Consider the following 22,370-nt stretch of genomic DNA (forward strand, 5'->3'; position numbering starts at 1 on the left):
TTGGAGTATAGAGAAATGGTGTTCCCTTCTCTTACATTCATGATAAACTCCACTATGAATTTAATAAGTATACCTCATCATGAATGTGAAAGGAATGAGCACCATTCTCCATGCTCCGAGGTACCTAAGAATTACTCAAAAGTTAGAAATAAATAAGAGCAATAGTGTACTAACCCAAAAAAACAAACTATAATGAGCATGCTACTTAATAATGTAATACTTATATCCATATATGGAAACACTAGGTTGAAGAGTCAAGATCTTATTACAAACCATTGAACTCTATTAAAAATGGTCATCAATGCTAATAATTAACTACATTGTCTTAATCCCATAAATAAATTCTAAAAAATATATAAAAAATAATATATAATTAAAAAAAAAAAAACCCTTAGTCAATCACAAATACAGTCCCCAAGAGAGAGAGATTCTATTCTTTTCTTTTCTTTTTTCTTTTCTTTTTTTGTCTTCTAGATAAATAGGGAGGGGAGACGGTGCGTCTCCAGCCACCTCTTTAACCCAAGACATCATAGAAGATGTCAGTACCACTAAGCTATCACTCCAACTTATTTTGGTTTGGACAAAACTTAAGAACAACACCTTAGATTCCTTAGGTTTTCCTCTTAAGATTCAGTCATGTGGCTACTTAACTGAAAAATACACTTCCATGCCATGAGAAAAAATCCACATGGCTGAATCTTAAGAGAGGAACATAAGGAACAGCATCTAAACACTATACCTAAGTCTTTCCATTTTGGTTTTTGTTAATAAATGACTCAAAGAGTAAAGACATAAGTAAAACTGTATTTAATACTCTATTATTAAATTAATATTGAAAACTCATTTCAGAAAAATTCTTAAGTGCTCTCGGAGCACAAAGAAATAGTGCTCTCTCCTCTCATATTTATAGTAGACCCTACTATGAATTTAATGAGTAGACCTTATCATGAATATGAGAGAAGGAAACACCATTTTCTGTACTCATGAGTTTGCTTATGTGTAAAAATAAATTTTAATTTTTTTTAATATTAAAAATGTTGTCATATCATTTAAAAATGCTACATATCAATCCATTAGCCATGTAAGCGTTAAAACTAACGTTCTGTTTATTTCAACAATGATATTTTCTAGAAAATGAGTTATTTTCCAAGAATTATTTTCAATAAAACTATTTCATTTTTCAATGTTTGGTAGTAATTTTAAATGAGTTGAAAAACAATCTCCTAATTTCCCTTATTTAGTTTGCTGTGAGATAGAATTGTTTTCCCAAAAAAATTAGTGGAAAACAATTTCTAAAAATAAGTCATACTTTTTATGTTGACCAAAGATAGTTTTCCTTTGACTTATCTTTTTTTATGCTACCAAACACTAGAAAACACTGAAAACTATCTTTACACAAGATTTTCCATCGAAACAAACGGAGCGTAATGGTAGTTAACCGAATAACTAATAAACCTTGTTTTTTAAACTTGACGAACTAATGGTACTAACTTGAAACTTGAGGGACCAAATTAAAACAATTGTTTGACAAACTTGAGAAACCAATAGTGTAGTTTGGCCTATATAATAATTAAATAATTCTAATAAATTCCATGTGAAGTGTGAACCACGTTAAATTTCCAAATGGAGAAAATCTAAGACATAGTAACATGATAAATGTAGAAAAAGAAAATAATAATCAGAGGGAGAAAAAAAAAAGATTCCTGGTCATTTTTTTCCCAGAAGGTAAGTCTATAGTATTTATAGTAGGTGTACAAAGACAAACATAAAGTCATTTAACTATAAGCTGACTTTTAATTCATCTTCACCGTAAATATAAAGCTACAAATATTTTTCATTATCTTTGGTTTTTTTCCACCTCCTTTAGCTAGGACCAAAGGCAAGCATATTATTTAGGATTAGAAGTTGACGACTGATCGATAAGTTTGGCCTGGTTGCCAACCAGCTGGAATAACATTGTTAGCTACAACAGTGTTTCCGGACACGGCCGAGGTCAAGCAGATGGAGAAAGGAGCTTGCAATGTTGAGCCTGAATTAAGTTTCCAAACTGCACCCCATGATTCCTGCATGGAAAGCCATGTGCTCGAGTCAACTGCCTGTTTAAGGTCAACTGCAGATACGTGTCCATCTCCATCTTCATATTCAATTAGGGAAGCAAAGTAATTGGAGCTGGAGCCAGAATCAACGTGAAAGGCTATCGACACACCTGGATAGTTGCACTGAACTCTGCATTATTCCAAACCATAGTTTTAGTCATATTAGACAAGAAGATAATGAAACGACAATTGACAAAAAGAAAATGTTGAGAAAGTTAAAAGAATGATAATATAAAGTCAAAATATTTGAAATTGAGCAACAATCTCTTGCACTTGGAGCCAGAAATTGAGCAAAATATTTGAAATTGAGCAACTATATTGCTGCAAGTGAAGCTTCAATTATCAAATTGTTACTTTTTATCATCATGCAATTCCTCTCATTTCTTTTACTTTGGTTTCCAATAGATACCAAATGAATTTTTTGAGCATTCTGGCTTTAGCTAAAAGTGGGTGGAAATTTATAATCAATAGAAGGAAGTTTCTTTGTGTGGCATTAAATTCACCCCAGATAGCAAATAAGAGTTCAAGTAGCACTAAATTTAGCTTATTTTCAAAGAACAGAGCTATATTTGCAGCACTCAATTTCTTGGATAACCACCATTGAGATGCTCGAGTTTTGGCATGCAAAGACATTGCTAAATCCCTCCTTTTTTTTCCCCCTTATCACTAGTGAGATATGTTTACTAATTCTGTTGCGGTTGGGGTATCGGCAACACAGAACCAACCACTTGTGACCCGCAGTTGACCTTGTCTAGTCCTCCTTAACTTGTTGCTTAGTTGAGTAAAGACCTCCGTCACTTCTCAACTGTCCAGTAAGGTGGAATGTGATCAAGGTGTTCATGAATGGCTAAGGGAAAGAGATCTCTCTTTCTTTGACAAAAAATACAAGAAGCCCATTTTTGTGATAGAAAGTTCTAAAGATTAAGCAAAAGTAAACCCAAATCAAAGAAAAATAAAGAAATTTAGATCTAGTAAGGCTCACCTTCATTAAAAACAGAAAAATAAGAGTTAAAATGAAAAGACGGTTATGATAGAGAGAGGGAGAGAGAGAAATTAAATTTATGGTTTGATTTTATTTTTGAAAAAAAAAAAAAGTATTTATTATAGGTCGGGTTTGGATAATACCTGAACCTGATTTGCCCCGATTCCCTAATGGGCCTAACAAAACCCATTCCATTCGGGCAAGTGCCAATGGGGATTGGCATCCCTACTTCATCCTTGTCGGTATGTGACCATTGTTGAACATATTGAACAAATGGCTTGTATGCCTTAGTGAAGATCCAAATAACATAACCCAAAATATCACAAAGTTAAAGAGTTCACAACGTGGCTTAGGAGTACTTTGGTGTAGCGGTTTGTAAGGTTTCTGGTATGGCTCAATGGTTCATCGTTCACCTAAAAAATTGTTAGGGATTGTTCGTATGAAGGCTTGGGGTACATATTTCATCAATTTGTCACTTGTGGTTAAAGGTACAATGGCCTAGTGTCACTCACATTGTTGCTGACTTATCATTTGTTTTGTTTTAATTTTTATAATTTGATAATTACAACAATGGGGAGGAACTCCAAAAAAAGAACATGTAATATCACTGAGTTATAAGATTTTTGACGTTAGCTTATCCCTTTCATTTCACACCACACTTTTGAGACTCTAAAACCATTTTTGGGTCATATTATTATAGATGTTCTTCACATATATTGGGACAGCAAATTGCAAGTCTCAACCTTCGTAGCTTGTAATTGCTACAATGAATCGAGCCTTAAGGTCAGCCACATACCATTCTAGCTCATATCATCGAAGTTTCCCATTTCATCTATAGAGAACAAGTTATCAGCCATCAAACTGTGACACTAAAGTTTTTATTAGGGATTCAGTCACTTTAGTGGAAAAGATGTATGTATCTGGATGCATATTAGTTTGTAACAGGCTTAACGATATGGTTAAAGAGTCTTGATTTGACATATGATGTTGCCAGAACTCCATTCTATTCCAAGTAACTTTGTCACATTCTTTGGAAGTTCAATATTTGTTATGTTCATTTATTTAGCAAACGAAACAAGCTAAAACCCAAGTTCAGGCTCGACTATAAAACTAGTAAAATTCAAACATAATCATGTGTTAAGAAAATAAGCATGTGTCTGATTCTGATTCTTAATTTAAATAAACATAATATTATATGTTTATGCTTGTTTATTTAGCAAATGAACCAAGTTCAAGTTCAAGTTTAGACTTGACTATTTGCTCAAGCCAAGCTCAAAATTTAGTTGATGAATTTAAGCATTTTCATTTAGATTTATATTTCTCAAAAACAATTCACAATAATTTCCCATTTGGTGCCCCCTCGCAAATCGTTGAAGAATTCCAACACTAAAATGATTTCTCCTTCCAAATGAGAATGTCAAATATTATTGGAATGCACAATAGTTGCTACTTTGGTTGAACATTCTCACAATTGCAACAACAACTCAACCTAATTGAGATGCAGAAATAGTTGTGGATCTTCAATGTCCTCTACCCATTTGGAACAAGTGTGGGCTAGTACTATAATGAATCATTTCGCATTTCTTGATACCACACTTTTGGGACTCCAAAACCAGTTTTGGGTCGTAATAATATAGATGTTTTCAACTATTTTTGGATGAAAAACTACAAGTATTAACGTCTATGGTTAGTAATAGCTACAATGAAGTAGGCATTAGGGTCAGCTACACACCATTCTAGCTTAATTCATCAAGGTTTCCCAATTCATCTATGAAGAATAAGTGAACAATCATTGACTCAAATGCTTATTAGGGGTTTACTCCATTTAGTGGAAGATATGTACATATCTAGATTAATATCAGTCTGTGGCTACCTTGATAATATTTAATGGGTCTTGCTTTGGTATAGGTTGTGACCAAACTTCCATCCCATCTCAAGGAACTCCGTTACATTTTTTAAAAGTTAAATTTTCTTTTAAGTTCTTTTATTAATTAGCAAATGAGTTAACCTCAAACCCAAGTTTAGACTCTACTATTGAATGCAGACCAAAGTCACCTACAAGTGGACAAAATTTGCCTACGGATGAATGCCGACCAAAGTAGCCTACAAGTGAACAACCCAAACATAAAGTCGCGTACGAGTGGATGAATGACCAAAGTCGTCTACGAGTGGATAGTCTAAACACAAAGTCGCCTACAGGTGGACGATCCAAACACCATTGTTATTCTCTTGTAGATCTCAGACTCATTCATGTTGGATTCTGCCTAGACAAACCTATCGACTGACGAAAGTGGCTTCATCACCTTTCATATTCCAACCGCGTCCATAAAGATGACGGTAGGAATAGGGGGCAACTGAAGAGGAGAAAAATCACCCTCGTCCATCATATAGCAAAAGAAGAGAAATTTAGCATTATCCATCAAGCCAGCTTCACCCATCAAACCAGCATTGTCCATGTGATGAACATTTACATGTAGACACCACATTTTGTACCCCTTACGACTCAGGCCCCCATTCCCTAATGATGCTGAATTCTAAAACCCAAGGTTGGTCTAGAGGCCCAATCAGATGATAAATTGATTTGAGAAATGTTAAAATGAAAAATATAACTTTTAATGAGAAAATAAATCTATTTTTAAAAATTAAGACCAAAGGAAACCCTAGCTATATGCACGCAAGAATCAGCCTACGCACATAGGCTTTATCTTGCGCACGCATAGCGATTTTTGGAAACTATACAAGGCAAGTTTTCTGCATTAATGTTGAGGTTTGGAACAAATCCCACATCGTTTGGGGACGTTCAAACCCCTTTTTTCACACTATAAGTAGCCTTACATGGTATATTTTCCAAAAAAACACATAGAATCCTACGGGAAAACACTAAGATTCACAAGAAATAGTTAATCAAAGAGGGAGATTTTCACAAAACATCCTCAAATCAATTTTATTTTGATTAGGGCCTTTTCTGACCTTGATCTTTGAGTTTAATATTACTAATCACTTTCCTATTGGTTTGTGAATAGATTTGACTGAGGTGAACAATAAAAAATCAAGCTTGAAGAGCTTTTCTTTGAGGTATTAGTCTAAACTTTTCTTTTTTCCTTTTCTTTTCTTTTTATGCTTTAAATCTTTCTATTTTCTTTGTTTGTTATAATATGTTTTAATATGTCTATGTAGTTTAGGTTTATGTAGTTGTATGTTTTAAAAGTATGTTAGGATGTTAGATTTCTCGTTTTGAAGTTTTATTGCATCTATTGTGTTTTTAGGGTTTTCTGGGCAAGACTTGTGTATAGATGTGGCAAAACGGTCGTGTCGGGTCGGGTTCAGGTTCGGGTCGAGTTAAGTTAATTGGGTTTATGGGTCAATCGGGTCGCGGGTCAAATGGGTCAATCGAGTTGCGGGTCGGGTCGAGTTGACTCGTATTTTTCAAACAAGTTTTTTTTTTTTTTTTTTTTTTTTTTTTTTTCAATTACAAAAACAAATCAATGACAACCTGTTTAAAGAGAATGAGTAAAATCAATTAAGGTAATGAATTGCACTTAATGCCACTTGTTAATATCCTTTCAATTCTGACAGTTTTAAGCATGACAAAAATTATTTATAGTCATAACTTCATGATGGAAAAAGTCTTTAATGTTAATAGTTCATTGTCAAAATGCATATAATTACAAGTTTACAACTTCAAAAATAGATAGATCTTAAAACAAACAAAACAAGTAAGCCAGCAAAGTAGCAAACCATCTTAATCAACTTTACTAATGATGCAAAAGTCAATAAAGCCAGCTAATATGAATATCAGCTGTACAATTCATTGTCTTGCACTAGTATATAGAAATGCCACCCAGTCGTAGCTAGCAAGACAGCTTAATCAGCTTTAAAGACCACCAAAACCAAATGGGTGTTAGAAGGGGAATCCTGCCAGTAAGCCAAAGTTTGCTTCTACATTCAAACTCTTTTATCAGAGAAGTATTTGTATACTTAGGTCACAAGACACCACTTCACATGAGGACAATACTTCTACTACTCCACCAAAAAGAGTGCCCATAAATCAAGAAAGAAATAAACATATGTAACCATTATATATGAATCATGACCTATCTTTATCAATAAGTCTAGCACCAGTACAAAAAGTTCGGATTCTTGTAATGTAAAAATTTAAATACATAATTAGCATGGAAAATCAAGATATTTAAAATAAATGTTTGATTTTTTTGTAGAAAGGTAAGTAATTCACACACATGATAGCAAACTTGTAAACTTGTAAAAAGTATATTTTAAGTTTACATCACTAATAATACCATTCCCACAAAAGAAAAAAAAAAAAAAAAAAAAACTACATGTCATGGACCATATCAAGTTATCGGTCTTTTTAAGTGCACATGTTCCTGTTGCATTTAAAATTAAAGTTAGATTACTTAGAAAGATAAACTAAACAAAAAAAAAAAGATTTAAAAATAAACATAACATATTAAGTAAAGAAGAATAAGCAAATATTTTATAAAAATTACACCCCAATCTCAATCTACTCAACGTTGGTAGCAGATTCAGCACTGCAAATATTCATACTTGCAAATTATAGCTCAAGTTGGCCAATTTTGTCAGCATCTTCATCTACAATACAATATTTTAATATAACTTAATGTACCATGAAAGCAAATCAATAAAGAATTAAAATTGTATAATTATGACTATAAATAAATTAAATTACCTTCAAATCCATATAGCCAACTTTTAGTACACAACATAGCTTCCACATTCTCTGGTAAAAGACGTGATCGATACAGAGTAAGAATTTGTTTTCCCAGTGCTAAAACTTGATTTAGAAGCAACAGTGGTTATTAAAATGCTCATGAGATCTCGTGCCATTAAAGAGAGCTCTGGAAACCAATTGTAATTCTCTTTCCATCAAGAGAGAACTTCCAACTTTGAATTTTTCTTTTTGTTAAGTCTAGGTTTTTCTAAGTACAAGTCCAATTGAGATTTTTTTTGTTTTGGCACCATGACCACTTTCATAATGATCAAATTCCTAATCATTAAAAAAAATTGCTATGGAAAATAATACCACACAACAATACAATCTTTATTATTAAAAAAACATAGCACAACATATACCAAACAAAATGCAATTCACGTACATCATCTTCCTTATCTTCATCATCATCAGGATCATCTATAACACCGCTAGTATGACTAGAACTCCCAACACAAGATGAAACATTTGTAGTGGCCATAGGCTTGGGACATTCATATTCTGAAAAAAGCTTATACAATGTAGTCTCAATGCTCTCCACCTTCATTTCAGCAATGTGCTCAATTGGCTCTATTTTCTTGAAAATAAAGTCCACATAATCCAACTTATACCTTAGATCAAGAACAATGGCACAAGCTAGCACCACACTATAACAATCTCAATATTTTTCAAATTTACCTTATCTGTTTTGCCATATTACTGATAAATGAATCTCGGCTCTCCAGTTCTTCAAGTAAGAGCAATTCAATTTGAGACACTCCTTAAAAATATAGATTTGTTGTAAGGTAATTAGTTCCAAAAAAATAGAGTTGTAATGTCATTGAAAGGTTTCAAAAACTAAGTTATCATTTCAACTCTATTCCATTTATCCCTTAATGGACAATGCTTGAAATTAGCATCTTCCTCTACTAAACGGTTCAACACAGAACAATATCTCGTAGCATTGTCAATTATGTCATATGTTGCATTCCATCTTGTACACACATCTAAACGTAAACCCTTTGTTCTCTTCATACCAACTATCTTGGCACATTCATCAAATCTACACATTCTACTCTCTGATCCTTTAAGATATTTCATAGTTTCTCAGATCTTAATCACCGAGTCATCTATTACTTTCAATCCTTCTTGAACAATAAGATTCAATATATGAGCACCACAATGCACATGGAAAAAGATACCATCACTTAACAATAAACCCCCCTCATTAAGCTTTTTCTTTATGAAATCTTGGCAATTATCATTATTAGATGCATTATCTAAAGCAATGGAAAATATTTTCTTATCAATACCCCATTCTTCCAAGAAACTTAAAATTTTCTCCAATAAAAGAGTTCTCATGTATGGAGGTGGCATATGATAAAAATTCAAGATGATGTTTTTCAATTCCCAATTCTCATCCACATAATGCGCCATAAGACAAATATATCCCTCACTTGTAACAGAGGTCCATAAATCCGAAGTCAAACATATTATACCAGGATTTGATTTCAACTTATTTTTAACGTCATCCTTCTCTTTCTTTGTAAATTTAAAGAGATCATACAATGGGCAAACATCAGTCAGGTCCCACGAGGTGATCTCATAGTTTCTTTCAAACATTGAAAAGTTGTAAATGTCACTCACGTAGAAGATACGCTCAATTGAATTTTATTAAATGATGCAAAACAAATGCACAATCTATAAACGCACAAACATCAATATTGATGACAAAAAACTCATACTACTGAAATACTAATAAGTCATGAAGAAATCTCAAATATCACACATGAGAAATCTAAAACGCCGGAAGAAATAAAACCTCTCTGACCATTGTTGTTCAAGTGATTTGTAAAGAAAAGTCCACTGTAAAATAATGAATGAGAATGAATTCTTCTACCTTCTTTTTAGAAACCCTTCGATGGAGAATAAATGCTTTTCTAGGCTAGACTACGGACCAGTTCAATTTTAATATTGATTCTCTATTTATACTTCTTCCATCTTGAATTGTCAAGTGAGTGTTCCCCAAAAGCAACGTCTATAAACCAAACAACATTTTAAATGACTGTTCACAAATACACCCTTAATAGGATGGACCTTTATCAATTACTCTCATTATTATTAAATAAAATGTGAGTTCTAAGTATGTTGGGAATGTTTGGAACCTGGTGGTTCTTATTGTATGATCAATACCTCAGTTTGCTGGGTAATGTTAAAAACCTAGTGGTTCCTAATGGAGACTAATAGGAATTGTAAGAGGATGTATGGGAATTATAGAAAAATTGACTTAATTTGAGATAGTCACCCTCTATAGAGAAATATTAAGAGAGAGGAAATCCACTAAGTAAGAAATTGGTATATTCTTCAATATCTAATGTTGAATTACAATAATGTATTTATAGGAGATTAGCTCTAATGGCATTGGTTCACATGGCCTAAGATAATTGACTAATTAATTAAACATGTGCTCTAAGAATTAAGTCATGTGTTAAATTATCTACAATGCCCAAGTCCTAACTAACTCATTCTAATCACAACTAACTAAAGGGCCAATATATGTAACTAACTAACTAACTAACTACTAATTGAAGTGATGGAACTATAGAATTATTAGGATATTAGGATATTAAATTGAATATAAGATTCCTAATAGGTAATCGCATGTAGTGTTGTGGGAACACTATTTTTTAAGATGGCATCCATAATACCTTTTAGAAGTACAAAACATCATCTCAAGATAGGTTTAATGAGAATTGAATATTTAGAGTGTCAAAACTCAATCTGTTGTTTCAACTCTTATGGCTATACGATGTAGGTCATTATTTTTTCAGGAGGAGTGGGGAAGGAAGGAGACATTGTTGAATATATCTTCCTTTTTTTAAATGATATAATAAATAAATAATAAATAGAATATTTTTTATAATAAAAAATTTTCAAATAGCATATTATGATTTTTAATATTTCATTAGAACTTTGCCTCACATTAGCACACTCAATAACGACATACAAAACCAATTTACCAACATCATGTAGTAGAACTAAAGCGTACAACTTACTAAATAAAAAAGACAGAAGAGAATCCAAAGAAAACAACAATAGAAAATAAGGAAAAATTCTTAGGTACTCCCAAAGTATAGAGAAATGGTGCTCCCTTCTCTTACATTCATGATGGACTCCACCATGAATTTAATGAGTAGACCCCATCATGAATGTGAAAGGAATGAGCACCATTCTCCATGCTCTAAGGTACCTAAGAATTACTCAAAAGTTAGAAATAAATAAGAGCAATAACAAACTAACCCAAAAAAAAAAAAACAGATTATAATGAGCATGCTACTTAATAATGTAATACTTATATCTATATATGGAAACACTAGGTTGAAGAGTCAAGACCTTATTACAAACCATTGAACTCTATTAAAAATGGTCATCAATGCTAATAATGAACAACATTGTCTTAATCCCATAAATACTAACTAAAGGGCCAATATATGTAACCAACTAAGTAACTACTAATTGAAGTGATAGAACCAAAGAATTATTAGGATATTAGAATATTAAATTGAATATAAGATTCCTAACAGGTAATCGCATGTAGTGTTGTGGGAACACTATTTTTTAAGATGGCATCCATAATACCTTTTAGAAGTATGTAGAGGGTTCTTTTTACGTTTCTTTTTCTAAGAAGGAAGTCAGGCCTGGCGCTTCGCAGAATGGGCTTCAAAGTACCATTTTGCCGCTGCCAGTTTGTGCGCAAACGTTGAGTCCAAGTCCAAGGGAAGACACTGCAAAGTGGGCTTATCCTCTGTTTCTGCCGCAGAAGGAACTTTTCTCCAGTTTCTGTCGCAGGACTGACTTTTCTGCTATGCGGTAAAACTTCCTGTTGTGCAATAAAATCGTCTGCTATGCAATAAAGCTTTCTGCAGTGCAGTAAAACTGTTTGCTACGTAATAAAGCTGTTTGTGTAGTAAAGCTTTCTGCTGTGCAGAAAATCTGTCTGCTGCATAGTAAAGCTTTCTGCTGTGTGCAGTAACACCTTCTACTGTGCAGTAAAGCTTTCTGCAACGTGAATGACTGCTCTTCATTTTTCTTACTACAGAAATACTTTTTTATTTCCTGCACATAAACAAATCTAAAACCCAAAGAAAATACCCATTAAACAAATGTTAGTTTAAATGGGTTAACATATTCTCAAATATATACATACACATATTCGTAAATATATTTATACGTATTCACATATACATCTATAATATATATTTTGCAGAAAATGAGAAACAAGATATATGTATATATATACTTATGACAGGATAATGATTAGTTTATGCCAAAAGTAAAACACGTAATAACAAATAAAGAAGAAAGCTTCAGCATAAAAGGTTTAGCTAGTATAATAGCTAACACGGTAAATATAATGAAAAGGTGCTACAACAGAATAACTAGTACAACAAGTAAAGATACCACAGCAGGACAACTGATGCAGCAAACATGATAAAAACGTGCTACGACAGAATGACTAAATACAGCAGATATAAATTATAATGAGGGAAATCAAATATATTTGCAATCAAAATCAAGTATTGAATCTTCCCATAAAATAAGTAAACCAAGAAGGAACCCAAACCCCAACTTGAACAACCTTGTCATAGGCTTCTGCCGTCAAAGTTGTGCATTTTGGAGAATAGACCTAAATGGCTACTAGCTATTACTTTTGGAGACTTCAAAGAGTAGGTTTTCTAGAGAGAGGGAAAAGATGGTCTATTGATGCATGCCCCTAATTCTACCATGTTTTCTCTCTTCTTTTTACCACTTTTTTTTTTCTTTTTCTCCGTTCTTTTTACTCTTAGTTTCTTACTAATCTCTTGCTGTGGGTTGTTCCCCATTTTTGGTCTTTCCTTTTCATGGGTCCTTCTCTTTGAGTGCTTACTATTCTCTTACCATGGGCTTCCCCCCCGTTGGGTCTCTCCTTCGGTGTTTTTTTCTCTTCCATGTTTTTTCTCCTCCTTTTCTGCCATGGTTACCTCTTCCTTTTATAGTGAATTGATTCAATGAGATTTCTCCCTTTTACTCCTAGGGCTTCACCAACTATTTTTGATTTGTTGTGGGCATCCCTTCAGGACTACCCACCAACCCATTGGTTGCCCCGACCATTGCCATTACTCAGAATTCGTCAGCTGCACTATTACTCATTTCACGACAAAATTCCATTTTGTTTGTTCCTGCTGTATACCTCTACCTCTAGGTTCAAATGGATAAGGATTGTGCTACCTCACTACCTAGCTCTATGGCATGCATCAGATCATCCCAACCATCTATTACTTCTTTTGAATAAGATACCATCCCAGTAAGGTATATTCCCAAAAGAAGTCATGGCAGGAAACCAAATATAAACCCCCTTCCCCCCCCCCCCCCCACTACTAAACCACACCCTCTAAATCCCCTTGATCGTGGGCCCACCTCCCTTGTATTAGCTGGGTATAGGTTGGTGGTGCTCCGGCCTATTTGTGCTTGCTCCACTGTCTTCTATATTTTGTCTTCTTTCGTTCCCACGCCGTTTCTACCATAGCAAATTTGTTTTGTTTTGTTTTGTTGTGTGTCTCTGTCTTATTTCTTTATGCGTTTCCTACTATATTTGTCATTTTCCTTTGATTTGGCTTTTCTTTCCTTCACGTGATTCCTACTGCTGACACTTCTTGCTGTTCCTTGTTTCTTTTCATCGTGCTTTTTCATATTAGCTTCCACGCCTATCTTTTTATACAAAAGGATTTGGGCCTTTGTGGGCCAAATAATGTTGACTGGATCAAATGGGTCTTAGGCCCAATTTGTCTTGATCTGCTAAAGCCATTCTGCCGAAGAACTATATTCTGTGGCAGATCTGTATTCTGCTGCAGATTTGTAATTTGCTGCAGATCTACGTTTTGCTGTAGATCGCTTTCCCTTGCACTTCTTTCTCTGGACCTTTCTTGCTCTTCAGTCTTCTTGGTGGGTCTTTGGGCCTTGATTTTTATTGGGCTTTCTTCCTCATGGGCTTTTGGATATGGATTCACAAAAATGGGCATCAACAAAGTACAAAACATCCTCTCGAGATAGGTTTAATGAGAATTGATTATTTAGAGTGTGACATTTGTGAGATGAGTATTTTTGTTAAAACTCAATCTGTTGTTTCAACTCTCATGGCTATACAATGCAGGTCATTAATTTTTTTAGGGGGAGTGGGGAAGGAAGGAGACATTGTTGAATATATCTTCCTTTTTTTTCAATGATATAATAAATAAATAATAAATAGAATATTTTTTATAAAAAAAATGTCAAATAGCATATTATGATTTCTAATATTTCATTAGAACTTTGCCTCACATTAGCACACCCAATAACGACATACAAAACCAATTTGCCAACGTCATGTAGTAGCACTAAAGTGTACAACTTACTAAATGAAAAAGATAGAAGAGAATCCAAAGAAAACAACAATTGAAAATTAGGGAAAATTCTTAGATACTCCTAAAATATAGAGAAATGGTGCTCCTTTCTTTTACATTCATGATGGACCCCACCATGAATGTGAAAGGAATGAGTACCATTCTCCGTGCTCTGAGATACCTAAGAATTACTCAAAAGTTAGAAATAAATAGGAGCAATAATGAACTAACCCAAAAAAACATACTATAATGAGCATGCTCCTTAATAATGTAATACTTATATCCATATGTGGAAACACTAGGTTGAAGAGTAAGGCCTTATTACAAACCATTTAACTCTATTAAAAATGGCCATCAATGCTAATAATTAACAACATTGTCTTAATCCCATAAATAAATTCTAAAAAATATTATATAATTTTTTTTTTTAAAAAAACCCTTAGTTAAGGAAAATTATTGTGTACTCTCGGAGTACCATAAATGCGTACTTCCTCCTCTCACATGAATGGTGGGTCCCACTAATTAAATTCATGGTGGGACCCACCATTTATGTGAGAGGAGGGAGTACACATTTATGGTACTCCGAGAGTACCTAATATTTTTCCCTTAGTTAATCACAAATATAGTCCCCAAGAGATTTTTTTTTTTAGTCTTCTAGATAAATGAGGAGGGGAGAAGGTGCGTCTCCAGCCACCTCTTTTCAACCCAAGACATCATAGATGATGTCGATACGACTAAGCTATCACTCAATTTATTTTGATTTGGACAAAACTTAAGTACAGTACTTTAGATGCTATTCCTTAGATTTCTCTAAAATTACTCCCCGTTTCATAATGAGTCAGTTATTGGATATTAAAATAAGTCATGAGTTTGCTTATGTGTAAAAATAAATTTTAATTTTTTAATATTAAAAATGTTGTCATATCATTTAAAAATGCTACATATCAATCCATTAGTCACGTAAGCATTAAAACTAATGGTAGTTAACCGAATAACTAATAAACCTCGTCTTTAAAACTTTGCGGACTAATGGTGCTAACTTGAAACTTGGGGGACCAAATTAAAACGATCGCTTGACAAACTTGAGAAACCAATAGTGTAGTTTGGCGTATATAATAATTAAATTCCATGTGAAGTGTGAACCACGTTAAATTTCCAAATGGAGAAAATCTAAGACATAGTAACATGATAAATGTAGAAAAAGAAAATAATAATCAGAGGGATAAAAAAAAAAAGATTCCTGGTCATTTGTTTCCCAGAAGGTAAGTCTATAGTATTCATAGTAGGGGTACAAAGACAAACATAAAGTCATTTAACTATAAGCTGACTTTTAATTCATCTTCACCGTAAATATAAAGCTACAAATATTTTTCATTATCTTTGTTTTTTTTCCACCTCCTTTAGCTAGGACCAAAGGCAAGCATATTATTTAGGATTAGAAGTTGACGACTGATCGATAAGTTTGGCCTGGTTGCCAACCAGCTGGAATAACATTGTTAGCTACAACAGTGTTTCCGGACACGGCCGAGGTCAAGCGGATGGAGAAAGGAGCTTGCAATGTTGAGCCTGAATTAAGTTTCCAAACTGCACCCCATGATTCCTGCATGGAAAGCCATGTGCTCGAGTCAACTGCCTGTTTAAGGTCAACTGCAGATACGTCTCCATCTCCATCTTCATATTCAATTAGGGAAGCAAAGTAATTGGAGTTGGAGCCAGAATCAACGTGAAAGGCTATGGACACACCTGGGTAGTTGCACTGAACTCTGCGTTATTGCAAACCATAGTTTTAGTCATATTAGACAAGAAGATAATGAAACGACAATTGACAAAAAGAAAATGTTGAGAAAGTTAAAAGAATGATAATATAAAGTCAAAATATTTGAAATTGAGCAACAATCTCTTGCACTTGACATGTAGACCATGCCAAAATGTGGACTTTTTAAGGACATGAATTGAAGCATTTTGTCACATTTCAAGAAATAAAAATGTACTATTTATTTATTTATTCCCTTAGCCTCTCTCTCACGGCAATTACCTTGTATATTGAATTTGCAAGACCCCAGCATTGCGTAGTTGATCTTCTTGACCAGAAATTGCCATGGCTCCAAAGGCAGTACCGCTTAAATCAAAATGAACAGACTCTGCGACACATGGACCACTAGGGCACTCATCAGTGATAACGACAGTCACCGGATTCCCCGAGCATGCCTGATTCGCCGTACACTTCACCTGAAGTCAACCAATACGTACAAGATGATTTTGTGAGGTTCACACATATATACAATTTTCACTCCCTCCGTCTTCACTCTCACCCCTTTTCTCTAGTCTTCTAATCCATTTTGGTAGTAACAAAGACTATATGTTACTGAACTCTATATGGTTCCTGATACTCTTTTTTTTTTTTTTTTTTTTTAACTTAAATTATTTGAATTTAAATTAAGAAAGGAAGTTTTCAAAACTTATACTATTTTATGTAGAAGACAATAAATTAAATGATACTTCTTAACAAGTTGAATTTTTTTAAACAAGGCATAGTAAATTGGAAAAAGTTAGATTACAAACATGCTTGGAGCCATTAGTGGCAGAGTCAGAAATTTTCTTTATATATATATATATATATATATAATCTAATATATTTTTAATTCCTTACCATGAAGTCAACCTTTATTGTTTCTTCTAAAAGGAAAAAAATAATGTTCATATCACTAATTTTCTAAATAAAAAGAAAAAAGAATGTTTTTATTAAAAATATTTACTTATATATCTCTATGATATGCTATTATGGTATAAGAGTAATTAGAGAAAAGAAACAATACATAAATAATATATAAATGTTTCTATTTATTTGAATACATTAAATACAGTTTGAATTAATGAGTAATTTATAGTATAAAAATAATTAGAGTAAACAAAATATGCATTAATCACCTAAATAAATGTGTTACATGTTTTTAGTAAAATTTAGGCAGAAAATTATTTAAATTTATATCTAAAATTACTTCTTCTTTTTTACCAAAAATAAAGAGAGAATAGGGATTTTTGAAATTTCAAAGGGGCCATGGTCCCCTAGGTCCCCACTTCCTCAGCCCTTAGGAGCCTCCTTCTTTCAACCAATTATGTAGGAATTAAAGAGATAATCCATGTTTAGTACTAGTCACATAAATATTTTAATAAGTCGTATATCTTATTTAAATAATATACATGGATAGTTACATAATTCGTCACGCAATGAGTTAAAAAGAATAAAAGATAACTCCAAGCTGGTTTAGAGCCAAACTTTATCCATATAAATCTATACTTTTCCAAAGAAACATGGGCTTGCACCTGATAACAAGCTCCACATCCTTTGCCTGAATTGTATAAAGAAGGGCCTCCAGCAGACACCTTTGAAGAAAATGGTGCTTGGTCTACGGCAGTTCCATATCCACAAGCACCCCCTACAAGGAAAAATTATGAAAAATCAAGCACATTGTCTTAAACAAATGTCATATTTTGCACAAATACTGTATCAATATGTGATATAGTAAGCTTAATTTGTTCTCATTTACCATCACTCCCGGCACCTGTGGGGCTTCCATACCAGGTTGCACCCGCAGGTGACCAACTAGTGCTAGACTGAAGCTTAGAGACATTAAGCAGCTTGGGGTTGAAGGCAGAGGTTGGATTCAGTAAAAGTGAAAAGAGGACTAGAAGAGTAAAGAGAGAGAATGGAACAAAAGCCATTATCACAATGTGCTCGAAGAACCCCCAGTAATTTGAGCCTATGAAAGTTGTGGTTTCTGGCTTGAATTGATAGAGATAATGTGTCAGAGGAATGGCTTGATGGTATTTATAGGCAGAGGCCAGTGCTTGGTTTCTACTGCTTCCAATGATCACATGCCACGTGTCATTAATTACAAGAGCATTTGAGTTTCATCTTTAATGCTGGAGTATAACCAAATGTTATTTCAATATTTTGTTTTAGATTTTCAGTAGATAATTTCATATTGTAAGGTAGTTATTTGTTTAGTTTGGATTGGTATTCGAGTTGGTTAGATTAGTTGTTCATAATTATCTTTTGTTTAGGATTATTGGATTAGTATTTGAAATTGTTTATAAGATTATTAGATTGGTATTTGAAATTATTTAGGATTTATTTAGGATAGTTTATCATTATCTTTGGGATTCTTGGAAGTTGCATATAAAGCTCTAGATGATTTCTTTTGTATTCATAGACTACTATTATTATTATTATTGAAATTATTTACAGAGATTGCATTGTGATTGTTTGGTGGTGAGACTGAGTCCAAACACCTTAGGTGAAAAGCCTAAGGTCTATGGTAGGACTAATCTAGGTGGGATTCATGGGAAGACTAGATTGTCCTGCATCAATTTTCTTAAGCATCAAGCCAACGAATTTGAATTCACATGTCCTTCACGTATTTATCACCATGGTGCAATGGTCGGGTACCCTTGAATTTGTTTTTTACAAGTTATAAAGATATGGGCTATTCCATATCATAGCATACCGTGACTTCAGCATAATTTTTTTTTTTTTTTTTTTGATAAGGACTTCAGCATAATTTTGAGCTTGTTAATAAAATTTTCTATAATATTTTGTTCAAGTAAAACACGGGCTATGACTTTGTAAGTAATTATATACTCCGTGTATATATATATATATATATATATATAAATAATTCTAAATATATATAATTCCATTATTAAAAAAGAAAATATTAATGACTTCCTGCACCGTCCAAAATGACCAAACCCCACATAGACAACAGCCTCCTGACCTTTTTGCACTTCTTCAACTACTGTGAAACCCTAACATAAAAGAATTTACTAGTGTGTGTACAAATTTTCCTTTTCTTAAAAAAAAAAAAAAAAAAAAAAATCAAACTTATCTAAGGAAATTGGATGGAGAATTGATGGGTTGAATCCGAGCTCACTCTTTGGGGGGCATTTGGTTCTCTATGATATACCTTTAATGTGATGTACATTACGATAGTGTAACATTACGATTTTTTGTTTATTTTATTTTTTCTAATATTACCATAATTTAAAATTACAAAATATATCATAACATCTTAATCTTATTGCCTTCCTAAACAATGTAATATTGTATTCTTGTATTGAGATTACATTAATGTAAAATTACAATAATGTAATATTACGGTATAATGTAACATTAAGCCAAACCAAATTCCCCTTTAGTGTGCGTTTGGGAAGCGCATTTTGCGCTTCCCACATCCACGTTTTGGTTTTTCTTTTTTTTCAAACCGTGATTGTTGACTTTTCTCCTGTGAACAGTGCATATGTATACTATTCATGGGACTCACAAACTTCATTTTTCAGCAACTTTTTCATTAAAAATAGGTGACACAATACTATTCACACATTTAAAAATTATTTTGTTACAGTGTTTTCAATTTTCAGTTTTATCCAAATGAACCCTTAGTCTTTAGGATTAAGATACTTTGCCGTGTGTACAAGTAACCATTGATCCTGACCACCTGACCATACTATATTTGTTGAATTTCGCATGACAGTTACATCAACAACAGAACCTTTTGTTTTTTCTTTTTCTTTTTTGGCTGGTTACATCAACTAGAAAACAATTGCCCGTGCATTTGTGCCATCTTGGAGGGACCGCATTGGACCCACATGACTCCTAAATCCCATATTCAATGGAGGGTTTAATTCGGTTTGGTTTTTTTTTTTTTTTTTTTTTTTTTTTTGAGTTTCAACTTATGAAGTTCGCTCTTAATGATAATTTTTTATTATCAGATCAAGACATCAATCGGTTTGATATAGACGAAAATTAAATCTCATATCTCTTATTCAATTATTAGAGACTTTACCATCAGAACCTAGCCAGTTAAACTAACCGAAATCTACCGATCTCATTATATTTTGTTGAAAAATTCCTCTCAAAATAAATAGTTGGTAAATACTAAAGCAATGATAGATTTTATTAAAAAAAATTTACAAAATTAATATAGTAAGAATTTTTTTTTTTTTTTTGAGAAACAATATAGTAAGAATATGATTTGTGTCGTTTAAACAATAAAAAAAAACACACGTTTCTTTTGATTGGTAACTTATCAATTTGTAGGACATATTTAATAAATTTTGCAACATTCCTAACATTATTACTCAATTTGGATTGTCTTTGGGTCCTAGATTAGCTAGCTTGTTGTTTTACAAAGACCCCGTTTTCAGGGGGATACGTATTCAAGCTCCTTAGAGATTTGAGGAATTTTTTTTTTTGACACAAGATTTGAGGAATTTGATTAAAAGCGAAACATGTTCCTTAATGTTGCCGTTATTAACGGTTATAGCCATTGAATATATCATTCTTTGCCTATCCAACGGTAGAATTAATACCCATATCGCACGTGGGAGTCCACATCATTCAGAAACAACGGCACGTAATATTTGGCAAGGATTGGGGTTCTTTAATTGGTACATAGAATAAGGCACTTCGTGTAATTCTGTCGATAATCATTAATTTTTTTATTTTTTTTATATAGGGGAATGTTACGTACATAAGGTATATATAGGTCAAACTTTATTTTTTTTCTTCGCCGTCTAATAGTTGACAAATTTGTTCTGATGTAACATCTAATTAGGATCATCCAATGGTCCACATTTTGTTGCTTTTTAATGTAAAGAATTTTGGGGATATTAAATTGACTAATTAAGCCATGTGAGGCTAATCACATGGTTATCACTTTCAAGATGAGAAAAAAGAAAAAAGAAAAATCTTAAATTCCCAATCCGGTGACTGAGGCTTCACATGGGAATCACTTTCACAGTTTCACAGGAGGAAAAGAAAAAGAGAGAAAGGAAAGAAAACCCCACAATTGGACAAATTCTTAGTAGATGAAAAAGAATTAAAAATATATATAGTACCAAAATTGCTCAATAATACAACTTCTAAATTCTATTAGCACGTTGAAGCTGACATTAATTCTTCTCCAGGAAAAAATTTAAGTAGGTGAGTAGAACACAGTCTTTAAATTAGTAGTATGGAAAAATACATTGATCTAAGAGCAGATATGTTTGACAAAAATAAATTTATGAATGTTTTTTAATTAACTCTAGGAACGCATTCAACTTCGAGTTGGTTCAATAATGCCTCCATTAAAAGAACTTAATAGTATTGGAGATTGTAATAATCATAAAAGTAATATCAAATATAGAGGAAATCAGATTGAAAATTAAGGAATTTATATAATAATAATAATAATCTATATATAAAATAATAGGTGAAGCAGAGAGAGTGTGAAATTGAATTCTAAATTAGAACTCTAATTATGTGCCATGTGTCTAGAATCTGAAATTGAAGTTGAATTTTGCATCATGTGGCTAAATGTATGTGGGCTCATTCTCATTAAAACCACTTCTATGTATCGGGTCAAGTGAGTTACTGTGCTAATTAAGTATTTTCTTGATTTTGTAGTCAAACGTGAAAACCAAAGAGATTAATATAGGTGATGAGAACTTGGTTTGGGTACATTGCATAATTTCCAAAAAGATAGCAAAGCCAGAGTTTGCATCTTTGTTATAAATTGCTTACAAAGTTTGCATATTTACAGTTGCACTGAGTTTCGGATTAAACTGCTTTCTTCTTGGTTTTGACACTGAATTTTGTTTACTATTCACTTACAAAGTTTGCATCTTTACATTTGTTATAAATTGCTAATATGTGATTAGATGCACATTATGCCTAAAATTCACTATCCTTATATTTGGCTTTTGTTCAGGTTTGGCACCTATAACAATGAAGAAAGTACTGCTGTGGACCGATGGATGATACTTTTTGCAGGCTACAAAGGAACTTAGTGATCAATGGAATCTCACGCGAATTGGAGAGGACCCGGCTGTAGATGTCTGGATGGCAGATGTGAGTCACTATATTTTTAAAATGTTCAATGAAGGTAAAATCTATGAACAATGTAAATTTCCGAAGAGAGATTTATTATTCTATAGTTACGCAAGTTTGGTCGCTTTCTTGGAGTGGATCACTCCACCCTGTCTTTCTACTGGAATTTTTAATTCAGATTGTTACAATTTAATTCGAAATTTTATTTGAATTTTCCTATTGTTGTTACTATCATATATTATCATTCCAATTGTTCAATTAGAATCTGAAA

The 22,370-nt window shown here is 33.0% G+C and overlaps 1 protein-coding gene across 3 annotated transcripts; it reads right to left on the reverse strand.

Annotated features, from left to right (window-relative positions):
* Positions 1-1,730: 1,730 nt before the first annotated feature.
* Positions 1,731-18,039, reverse strand: LOC126725799 (putative expansin-B2). 3 transcript variants are annotated; one of them, XM_050430723.1, is made up of 5 exons: positions 17,775-18,039; positions 17,551-17,663; positions 16,262-16,455; positions 15,970-15,989; positions 1,731-2,206 (listed from the first exon to the last, which is right to left on the reverse strand). In XM_050430723.1, exons 1-5 carry the CDS (start codon positions 17,947-17,949, stop codon positions 1,899-1,901), a joined length of 810 nt encoding a protein of 269 aa, XP_050286680.1. In that variant the 5' UTR covers positions 17,950-18,039; the 3' UTR covers positions 1,731-1,898. The 3 variants fall into 3 exon arrangements, with proteins under 3 accessions (XP_050286680.1, XP_050286678.1, XP_050286677.1); XM_050430721.1 differs by lacking the exon at positions 15,970-15,989 and having other exon boundaries at positions 1,732-2,226; XM_050430720.1 differs by lacking the exon at positions 1,731-2,206 and having other exon boundaries at positions 15,450-15,989; positions 17,775-18,038.
* Between the last annotated feature and the right edge of the window lie 4,331 nt (positions 18,040-22,370).

The sequence above is a fragment of the Quercus robur genome, chromosome 5 (assembly GCF_932294415.1).
Source record: "Quercus robur chromosome 5, dhQueRobu3.1, whole genome shotgun sequence".
NCBI classification, from domain to species: domain Eukaryota; kingdom Viridiplantae; phylum Streptophyta; class Magnoliopsida; order Fagales; family Fagaceae; genus Quercus; species Quercus robur.

Bases quoted from the DNA above. Each gene is read 5' to 3' on its own strand.
- LOC126725799 (XM_050430723.1), bottom strand. From the start codon at position 17,949: ATGGCTTTTGTTCCATTCTCTCTCTTTACTCTTCTAGTCCTCTTTTCA. The intron at 15,990-16,261 runs GTAATTGCCGTG...GCAATAACGCAG, and splicing joins TTGCAAATTCAATATACAAG to AGTTCAGTGCAACTACCCAG. The intron at 2,207-15,969 runs GTGTGTCCATAG...GCAACTATCCAG, and splicing joins AGTTCAGTGCAACTACCCAG to GTGTGTCGATAGCCTTTCAC.